This window comes from Macrobrachium nipponense, chromosome 4 (assembly GCF_015104395.2).
Source record: "Macrobrachium nipponense isolate FS-2020 chromosome 4, ASM1510439v2, whole genome shotgun sequence".
Taxonomy (NCBI): domain Eukaryota; kingdom Metazoa; phylum Arthropoda; class Malacostraca; order Decapoda; family Palaemonidae; genus Macrobrachium; species Macrobrachium nipponense.
The window spans coordinates 76,808,513-76,819,525 of NC_061100.1; the positions used below are offsets into that span (position 1 = coordinate 76,808,513).

Consider the following 11,013-nt stretch of genomic DNA (forward strand, 5'->3'; position numbering starts at 1 on the left):
GCCAATTAAATAACAATGTGAATAAATAACTCGTCGGTGGCCTTTCATTTATAATCTGCTAATTTGCTCTTTGTACACAAATAGTCCGCTGGTTGGAAATAAATATGATTTGTCCCGCTAAAATGGTATTGTTTATTGCAATGATATTATTGCTTTGGTTTTTTGCCAATGTTGATTCTGACTTTTTTTATTTTATTTTTTTTATTTCTGGTCCTGGTTGATTTCATTTCATTTCTCATTAATAGCTCAGCGTTTGTTTGTTAATACTGACACTAATGACCAGTCCGATGGAATAACGGGTTGCAGTTTGGATGTAAAAATTATAAAAGTGGATATTATTATTTGTAGTATTATTATTATTATTATTATTATTATTATTATTATTATTATTATTATTATTATTATTATTATTATTATTATTGAGCAGGCTAAGTTAAAATTTACAGTCTTGCCAGTATAAATTAATTACGAAAATACATTTCTGAAGCTAATTATTTTCTTTCTGCCAGTTATAACTGTCATTTAGTAAGTGTGTAGAGTTATCATTCACAGTTCTCGCAGCAAAGCTGTTGCAATCACTCAGGTTTGCTGCTTGTGAAAGAATCTACAAACTTTGCGATGCTGTGCGCGAATGCGCTGACACAGCAGTTGTAATGATAACGGCTGTTATCGTGCACTGAGTCATTTAACTTTAATGGGCCGGTTACCAGATGTGGGAGTGCGGCGATTGCAGTCAGCAGCATTCATTTTTTTTTTTTCTGAAGAAGGCGTTTACCGGAGTCATTTCTTCCATTTGAAATAGCCAAACACGCGCTGGTGCAGGCAACACCTGCAAGTTGTGTTAGCGAACGCACTCCGTTTTCAAAATACTCTAGGTCTAAGGCGGATTAATCAAAGACCCGAGAAACAGGCCCCGTTAGTCCCAAATAACAAAGAGTAGAAATAGATATGGAACATGAGCCGACATGAAGACTGCAATTAATCGCCGGAAATCATCATGGGGAAATAATTGTTTATTCCGTTTAGGGTGATCAACATGTCGAAAAGTCCCGACATCCCATTCAATCCACATTCCTTCTCTCTTTGGTCCTTCAAACACCAGTTATTCAGTCTCACGATCAGCTTTGAGCCAGCTTGAATGCTTTAGGGATTTAGGCAAGTTTGTCCAATGCATGATAATCCTTGGGGTGTGATCAAAATCCCACCTGCTTCCTTCCCCCCACCCCTTCCCCTTCCCTTGCCTTTTCCAGATGTTCAAGCACAGCCACAGCAGCCCAGGCGGGGTTCTTTTCGGGGTAGGGCTTTGTAAAAGTCTCAGTTTTCCGTCAGGACGCAAGTTGTTCCGTCTGTTGGTCTGGTGTTGACGCTGCGTATATTCTAAGCAGTTGAAACGCTGATATTTTTTCCCGTCATTTAATAGCTGTACACAAGTTATTTCTTAATTTTGTTTATTTGTCATTATGTTTGTGGCCACAGTAGTCGAGCAGTGCTCCACTCCAGTATCTCCCAGCTCGTCGGAGCTTAGAAACGTTCACACCAGTTTTCCGCTGTCTGGAAATTCATTCCTTTCTCAGAGTGAGTTACATAACACACAGAATGTTGTCTTCGTTTTACATTGCAAGTTACGTTGTGGAAACAAATTCTGAAAAGTGAAGCATAAATCCCGAGATATTAAAGAAGGGAGGGAGCGCGAGGGACATCTCCCGAGCGATTTAATCACCCAACACTAATGACCCCGACCAGCATTAGGGAATATTTAACGACACTCTGATGGCTTCGCAACAAGAAGGGGAAAGTCACACGAATCGAGGGACACCGAGAAAGAAACTGGCAAAAGTTGGGCCACCGCAAAAGAGGGCCTTGCGCCTCGGTCTCAAAAAAGTCAGGGAAAATGGAGAAATGGTCAAAATACATAATGGATTCGATAACTCTCTTGTGCTGTTAAAAAGGTAGTCGTGATAAAGCTGAAATCAATAGTAAATCCATGGGAGATCATGTGCTTAGAATCACCAACAAAATATTATAAGAGACCTCTATTCGAATGCAGTTTTGGTTTTCGAAATTTAAATGAGGAGAGAGAGAGAGAGAGAGAAAGAGAGAAACTTTTAAGCTGCTGTTTGGATTTATAAACTAGAATTTCCTGAGAGAGAGAGAGAGAGAGAGAGAGAGAGAGAGAGAGAGAGAGAGAGAGAGAGAGAGAGAGAGAGATTCTTCTCTCCCTCCTTCCTGGCTTCAGAGGCAGCGGAGCAGCGTCTCGGACTGAATATTCATGAAGAGGAAAATTACGCGCTACAATTTAGATATGAGCTCGTTTGTCTTCAAAGGAGCATAGGAATCTGTTGGCATATTATAATGGGCAGAGGGGTCGGTCTTAAACGCAGAGGGGCGCGTGCGCTTACGAACTCCAGACAACACACGCGGAGCGAAGAACATGAACGGTATGTGTACTTTATATAACCACCCCATATCTCTCTTATTACATGTACGCACGCACGCAAGCGCTTATAAAGTTCGAGACATAACAGCACTGACCATCGGGATTCCTGAGTTGCAAACTGACGTCGCATTTCCCGATTGCTTTATCTGGTATCGTTATCGGAGCCTTTTGTTATGTCCGAGGCAAATTTCAGGTAACCTTCCCGACGCCAATCTGATAATGGTGGAAATAATTCCTTTTTATTCAACTTTGGTTCCTTTTGATTATTCAAATTCTTCTTCCATTTGAACATCGACGGAATTTAGCGGCGGCCGGCTAATCATACCTTGTTGCTTCTCTCTATATCAAGATGAATTAGACCGATATGAGAGAGAGAGAGAGTCTAGAGAGAGAGAGAGAGAGAGAGAGAGAGATCGTCTAAATGAGGGAAGTGTTAGATGGTTCTCAGAGCAGTGAGTGATTCATCATACCCACTGACAAGAAGAAGAAAAGGAAAAGAAGATACGTGAGTCAATGGTACTCCGTCGGCCGACTCCTTTATGCGGCTCTTTCTCTCTCTCTCTCTCTCTCAGTCTTCATTTGGTGCCGCCCAGCCCTCACGCTTTAATTCCCTGGCGTGTCACTCTTTTTATGTGGCACTCTCGAGATGGTCTGGAAGGTAGGCAGGGATAGGGCGTGGGAGAAGAGGATGAGGGGGTGGAAGAGGTAAAGAATAAGGAGGGAGGGAATAGGACAAGGATGATAGGATCGGGGTTGAGGAGAAGGCCGGGGGATGGAATGGAAATGAAGATGACGAGGTTGAGCCGGAGGTGCCTCCCCGGTTCCTGAGAGGTAGAAAGGAAGGAGAGGTTTTCTTCCTCGTCCCACTACTTCTCCTTCATCAAAAGAAGAAGAAGAAGAAGAAGAAGAAGAAGAAGAAGAAGAAGTTGTAAGAAGAGACCAAAGGAAAGTTCCCGCACTGATGATGAAGGATAAAAAAAATTTCGAAGGCGACGGTGCCAGTTGGTTTGGTCTAGGTGACTGACGGTTGGTTTAGGGTTACTGCACTTGTTAGCACACGAAGGAGTTTGTTTAAATGGCTCTGTGGCCAATTATGACTGCCATTTTTCGAGGAGTCTCGAGCGGTGATGGAACCTACTTCCAGAGAGCAATTAAGAGTGGAAATCAATGGTGTGAGCTGCAAAGAACAGACAGAGGCCTTTGGCAGAGATGTTCCAGATGTTAGTTTTACGAAAGCCGATGATGACACGACAAAGAAAACGACAAGGACTTTCACATATGCCATAATTTCAATCACTGTGAAGTTTTTATTAAAATGCAGACAATTCAAGTGAATGTATTGAGGGTCAGGATAAAAACAGATGGTCCACGGCAAATTCAAGGAAACATTTCCATATTCGCTACAGAAAATGTTTGCAGTGACGACATCATTGAACTACAGCTGTGAGAACGTATATTCGTCACAAAGAGGGAACCGAGATTGAACAATAATTGGAGCTGCCATTATGGTTTAGTGTGTGTGTGTGTGTGTGAGTGTTTTTTTTTTTTTTTTTTTAATAACCGAAGACCTTTCAATTTATCTGTTTCCTCACTATTCTGTTAGACAAGTTTACTCCTGTAAACTTAGAATCCAAAACGGAACTAAATGAAAAACATCATTAATTACTGTTTCAATAATAATAATAATAATAATAATAATAATAATAATAATAATAATAATATCATAAGGTCGTTCTGGGTGTCGTATGTGTTCAATCTTTTGGTTGATACATGTATGAATGGAAGAAAACTGAAAAAGCGGCTTAAATGAACACTTACTGACGAATGAGTTTTTGAACAAGTTAAAAAGTTTCCCCCAAAGTAATTATTTGCATCATCCAAGTTTCCTAATTCGGGTTTGTCGAGGTAAAGAAATTTGTGAATGGGAGGTGATATAAAAGTTATTTTAACATTTATTGATAAATAAATATTCAGTAAAATATTAATTGGGAAACTAATGAATTAAGATTTACAAATACGAATGCAAAAGGTAAAATGTTTATTCATTTCTTTTTTCTTTTGTGACCTGTGATTAACCTCTACTCAAGATCTACTGTGTATTATACGTGACCCCTAAAGAAATGAAAGCAAAAACAACGTGAATGTTCCTGCAAGCAAGAGCCCTTTCTAGCGTCTGCGTCCAAGTGAGGGAAGTGAAGAGAGACGCCTAAAAGTTGTCTTTGTAAACAGAAAGGAGTTGGTTAGCAAGACTAGGTTACATGGACGTAAGCTTCAGCCATCAAGATAATATACAGTATTTTATCATCAACTTTTTCGACATGTCAAGTTTCTTATAGATGAAATTTGAGCCACATGGGAAATATGAAATGTCCTGAGAAAAAAAGAATGTCATCCAGAAGGAATTGTTCGTGACGATTTGACTAAACTGATGATAGCGTAGGATCATTTTCCCAGAAAAAGAATATTGTGAAATAAAAGGAGACGATAAAAAAAAAAATCCTTTTCATGCTTTCAACAAACAACGCTCCTACTCGAGATGTCAAGTGGAGTTCGCTTTACACTGTGACACTTTTGGAACAGCGTTTCTCCATCTTGTCCGTGGCCACTACCGCAAATACTTGCGTATGTAATTTCTTGTTCTTTTTCGTTATCTTGACAGAAGAACCTCCGTATCAGAATTTCCAATCTCGAATCTTACGCTCTTTCCCCTGGCCATGTTTTACAGGCGACCGATAAAATATCAGCATTTCGCGCTCGCCATATTTACGGGAGATGTTTTCAACACGTCACGCGTTCAAGATGACCTGAGAGGCGGTCGTTCGTGTGCACACGTCGAGACGACGTTGCTCGCTCTTTTGCAAATGGTGACGGCAGATTGCAAGGACGCTCCTGCTGCTGCTGCTGTGGTCGCAGCGGGGGTGCGTTGACGCGTGGGAAGTTGGATCGTCCAACTCGTCGACCGGAACTCTAAATAATCCAGAGTTATGTAGATCTAAAATAGGTGGACAGTTTAATCCGAGATCGAGATCGTTTTAGTAAATTGCTTATTTTCTTCTTTTGTTCGGCATCCATTGTATAATTATATGGCGTACAATACTGTTCTGTATAATGTGTGCTTGCTTTGCTCTGTGCGTGTTTGTACAAGAACAGACTTTACAGTATCCAGTACAGTGCAAATGCGCGACCATGTCTGTGAGCACGTTTGCGTCTGTTAGTTTGTCTCAGACTAGTAGGCGTTTTTGTATGTAGGAGCCTCTCATGCCTTCTACTGCTTCATCTCCGGTCTGTGCGTGAGGGAGAGACGCAAGAAGTTAATAAAGGGGAGGCAGAAACTCTTAGCACTCAGTATTGTGGACCAAGAGAGGACTTCCGGAGGTGTCGTCTGCTCGTGATGAGACTGAAAGACGGATGGCCCCAAATGCTCTCTCCCCGTTCGTCTGTCTTCTTCTCCTCCTCTGTTCCCTTTGTCTTTGTGTCTTTTCCGTTACATTTTCGTAGCCATTTGGTCTGCCCCCCCCCCCAAAAAAAAAAAAAAAAAAAAAACATCGGAGGGAGAGTAACAGAGACAGATCTGTTATTGTTTCTGTAGGTTTCTTTGGTATGATGCCGTGGCTGTGTTGTCTATGATTACGTCTGTATTTACAGCATTGTTGTTATCTATTTAGAATTTTTTATTTATTTAGAATTTTGTGATTTGTGTTTTATTAAGATTAATCTTCTATTAAGTTTCTGTAAATAAGAATTAAAGAATACTAATTTTACTTTAACCTTTCGGTAGAATTAAAAAAAAAAGATATAGATCTGCATTAGTTACTGAGATAATTTTTAAATGCGCTTTTCTTTTTTCATCTCATTTATTTTGTCCAGTCAATTGTCTGAGCGTCTTCGGAGACTGACTTCCTTCCCTTGTGTTGCAGATGCGTGCGGCCTGAGCGACCTCGCTCACATAGAGGGACTGCAGGAGAAGTCGCAGTGTGCGCTGGAGGAGTACTGCAGGACCCAGTACCCCAACCAACCGACCAGGTTCGGAAAGCTGCTTCTGCGCCTGCCGTCGCTGCGCACCGTCTCCTCCTCCGTCATCGAGCAGCTCTTCTTCGTCAGACTCGTTGGGAAGACGCCGATAGAGACTCTTATCAGGCAAGTCTCACGAGAGTGTTTCGATCCCAGTTGGGGAAACTGAAGTAGTAGTATTCAAGGCCTTTGACTTTTATCCTTTTTTTTATGAGTGGAGTAATTGACGCTGTTATATACGTGCTGTAAATAAGTAATGCTGCAGTCAGTTGCGTCGCCATTTTGCACCAAGTAATCAGTCAGTCAGTCAGTCAATCAGTCAGTTGTGAAAGGATTGTGTTCCCTTCTGAATGAGAGCGGCAGTTGTTAAAACGAAACCTCAAGTATTTTCATGATATATTTTCAACTACCATTGCATTTTATATGAACTAGATTTTGCGTGAAATGAGTCAATGTAAGTGAAATATGATATTCGTTACCCGTGGAGTGTGGCATTTGTCACTGAATTCTGTTCAAATGAAACTCTCGTTGTTCTGGTTGATATTGCTATTCTAATTACTATCACTGTTGTTGTAGCCATTTTTATGATCACTATTATTCCGTATGATTAAGATGTATTTCATTTCAGAGGAGTTTATCTAACGGAGGCGTTTCCTTTTCTTCCACAGGGACATGTTGCTGTCTGGGTCTACCTTTAACTGGCCCTACATGGGCAGCATGTGACAGGCGGCTATGGGCGCGAATCCCTCCCTAACCGCAGGGAACGTGCCCACCACAGGGGCCTCACACGTCCTCACTTCCGCCGCCCATACCCTCTCTTCACCTGGTCACGCCCTCTCGAACGTCGGGCACGGGCAGTCCCCTGCGCATAATCACACTCCGCCTGTCACCTCTTTCCAGATGCCGACGCTGAGCGGCGCATTCCGGTGATGAACCGCACAATCAACGCCCTCCATGACCAACCACCCACCCCCACCGCCCACATCACCACAACCACCCATCACACTACGCACCCCTACACATAGTGCCAGAGCTCACCTTATCCCCACAACGATGCGTGGCAAGAGCGCGGCGGTGCCTTCGTCAGCAGCGTCGTCGTCGTCGTCGTCGTCAGGGTTCCTCCCAGCCATACTACACGAGCATCAGCGCAGCGAGAGTATGGACGGCGTGGCAGGACTACCCCGGCTGTGGGATACCTGGAGGATGAGGAGGCCTCAAGTGGAGCCAGGCTAAAGAGAGAGACATTCGGCCAACGGGTCCTCTGCGGGAGCTCACACCAGTAGAAATCTTTTCATTAGTAATAATAAAGATGATGATGACGATGATGATGAGTATGATAACTAGTGGTGACACACTGACACCCGAGACTACTACGTACATCCTTTGTCATACGTAACCTTTCAAAGAAAACGGATGACAGTGCTGGTGAAACTGTGGGGGAACTGATGACTTTATATGGTAGGTGATAAAATGCAAGATTCAAACAGACTGGACGGTACACCAGAGAGTTTAATATATAAAGAAGTATTTGTGTTTAAGACAGGTGATAGGTGACGTTGCACCAAATAGAAGGAAACGGGAAATATCCGTTGCCAAGAGAGAGACGATCTGGCAGTATCTAGATTGCTTGGAAAGTACTTCAAAAGAAACACAGGAAGAGAGAAGCTGACGGAAATTGGATTGGAGAATGACTCTTTCAAAGTCTCGACTGCCTCGAGGAAAACGAAGACGTCAAGAGAAGATGATGAGTAGTAACAATTCATCTGCCGTGGAGGGATGTTGACACAGCGCCAGTGATGACACTTTATAAACGTGTGTGTACAGAAGTAATACATTTTTCGCTACCTGTTCTTGTATATGTGATAACTATAGACCCCGGGGTGCAACCACCACTCCAAAAGGCTGTAGTTGTAGCCGTGTATATTTTGTATATATTAGCCTGTAAGTTTTTTACTCGGGTTGGGGCGGCTGGGTGGTGGCGGCGCCCCCCACTTGTACAGAAAACAAATGGAGAAGAAGAAGCAGTCTTGAGATCTGCTTGCAGTGTGCCCACACTTCAACCCCCCCAGTAGGCTGACCCTCTTTTCCTCGTGCCACGCCCAAACTCATGTTGCAATTTCCACCAAATTTACTGAGACCCGCCGATTATGTTCGCCCATATTTTTTTGTTTGTTTGTTTGTTCCGTTTGTGCCCTTTTTCAATGGAATGTCAGTCGAAGAGATTTGAGAAGGCTCGCCTCCGACACTGCTGGTTGTGAGTGGCGTGGATGAGGACAGGGGGGAGGCGGGGAGTGAGTGAGCTTCGGGCCCAGAAAGGATTCTAGCCTATTGTCCCGGTTTGAGAGAGAGAGAGAGAGAGAGAGAGAGAGAGGACGAGAGAGAGAGAGAGAGAGAGAGAGAGAGAGAGAGACGTCTGCCCCCTTCCTGTTTCGCGGAGTGTGGGACTGTCGCTTATTTTTAAAATGACCAACCCATCATTATCTTGAGAAACCCAGATCATTATTTTTGTTCATTATTCTTTTCTAAAATGAATCCATTGACGCTTCATGATACGTAGTATCTGTATAGAACCTTATAATACATATTATACAAATTGCTATAAATTCTATGACGACGACATATCGAGAATCAAAAAAAAAAAAGTAAGGAAATGATAATGAGCTGTGGACAGCCTCAATTCGCACAGCACAGCATTGGGCAGAATAGCTGCCGACCAGTTCAGTTCACCTGCTGTGTGAAGGTGGTTCCGGTTGTTTTCCAAAGAAGATCCTACAACAATATCCTTCGGTCAAGTCTTAACCTACCCGATTCCTTCAAAATATCTCCGTGTTTTTCTGACGCGTACAAACTCTGGAGTTCCATCACTCATCATTAAACAAAGTAACCAGTGGATCTTTTCATTGAAATTAAATCACGAACTAACTGAGAAATAATTGTACTTAACAAATTGCAAAGAAAAGACATTCTCTTTCCCTTTCAATTCATTTTCCAAGGAAATTCCACTTTTGTATATAATGCAATGACAGAGTTGGTGTATGGTCAGGCAATATCAATTTGTGGGATGCAGGTAGTCCAAAACATTCAGTTGAAATCCTGTAGAAGATTGAGGTCTGAAAGTAATAACACGCAGTCACGGTGCATTCGCCCAGGCCTCCTCCCCCTCCTCATCCTCCCCCCTCCCTCCATCCCTCCCTTTCCTCGTCACTTCCTCTTTTTCCTCCCTCCTCCTACTTTCTTTATGACCTTTCTTTCCTCCTCCTCCTCCTCCTCCTCCTCCTCCTCACCCCACACCCTCCACAAGCTCTTCACTCCCACCAATTGTGTACTGTATGTTGTTTTGTTTGTAAAGTCTAGAAGCCGTGGAGTTGTGGGAGTGTAGTACACCTGCCCGGGTGTACACCAAGGTCACTGTGTGTTTGTGTACGTACAGGTGCCGCCAACAAGTGTACAAAGAGGCGCGGGCCGAGCTGTGCGGTGTGGACGGGCCCGGCCTGTGGCCCCTTCAGGAGGGCCGAGCCCGTAGCAGCCCCCACCCCGAAAACAGCAGCGCCGCCCGTGTAAGCGTCCTAGGTGTGTAACAACCGTGACGTCATTCATGTTGTTTGTACCTTAGCCTACACAAGTGTCGTAGACACAAACAGTATGTTTTCTCTTGAATAAATGATCTCAAAAAACTCTGTTGTAAATCTTTGGTTTCTTTGTCCATCCATTTTTTTTTTTTTTCATAAGGGGGTTTTAATATCTTTTTTTTTTTTTTTTTGACAAGCGCAATCCCTTTGCTGACAATAGATAACTTCAAAAAAACAAAGGTTTGGATATTCATGTGGATTTCTGATGGTGAAAGTTTGATTTTTGAGTAATGGAGAGAAATGTAGACGAATGAGAATAATAGATATCAGGAAACGTAGGCTAAAGGCCAAGTGCTGGGATCTATAAAGTCATTCAGCGCTAAAAGGGAAATGAACAGTAAGAAGGGTTGAAAGATGTAACAGAAAAACCTCTCAGTTACACAGGGAAACAATTGTTCGGGAGGGTGGAAAGTCAGATGGAAGAAAGATAATATGAACGGAGGTACAGTAAAAGGAATGGAAAAAGTTGCAGCTATCGGGCAGAAGGGACGCAGCAGAGAAACTTCAGTAATGCCCCTCCACGGGAAATATGTAGATGAAATACACGGTTTCGAAAGGAAAGCGAAAACTACCATCCTTTTTACGTTAGTAAAGTACAAGATGGTAAATTAAGCCCGCTTGACGAGTCCAGTTAGTGAAGGATGAATAACGTTGGATTTATATATATATATATAATATATATATATATATATATATATATATATATATATATATATATACTAAAAAAAGGAAAGAGATAAACCTAAACCTTTGTTATGTTATATGGAATGATCACAAAACAGTCCTTAAGAGAGGACCATACAAGAGAAATATCAATTGCCTTCAAAAGCAGAAAAGTGAAATAATATAACCTGGAGGAGGCGAAAGACCCAACCCTCAAGAGAACGAAGAAGGAGGATGAGAGTTCCAAAGCGAGGCTGAAAAGGGGAAATGGCG

The 11,013-nt window shown here is 42.5% G+C and overlaps 1 protein-coding gene across 2 annotated transcripts in view; it reads left to right on the forward strand.

Moving 5' to 3' along the window:
- LOC135210951 (nuclear receptor subfamily 2 group F member 1-A-like) overlaps window positions 1-10,134 on the forward strand; it is a 296,770-nt gene extending 286,636 nt beyond the window's left edge. For both annotated transcript variants that reach the window (XM_064243930.1, XM_064243931.1), the window contains 2 exons: window positions 6,355-6,574; window positions 7,117-10,134. In XM_064243930.1, coding sequence (XP_064100000.1) covers window positions 6,355-6,574; window positions 7,117-7,171 — 275 coding nt within the window. In that variant the 3' untranslated portion in view covers window positions 7,172-10,134. The remainder of the gene's footprint in view (window positions 1-6,354; window positions 6,575-7,116) is intronic.
- Window positions 10,135-11,013: the final 879 nt, after the last annotated feature.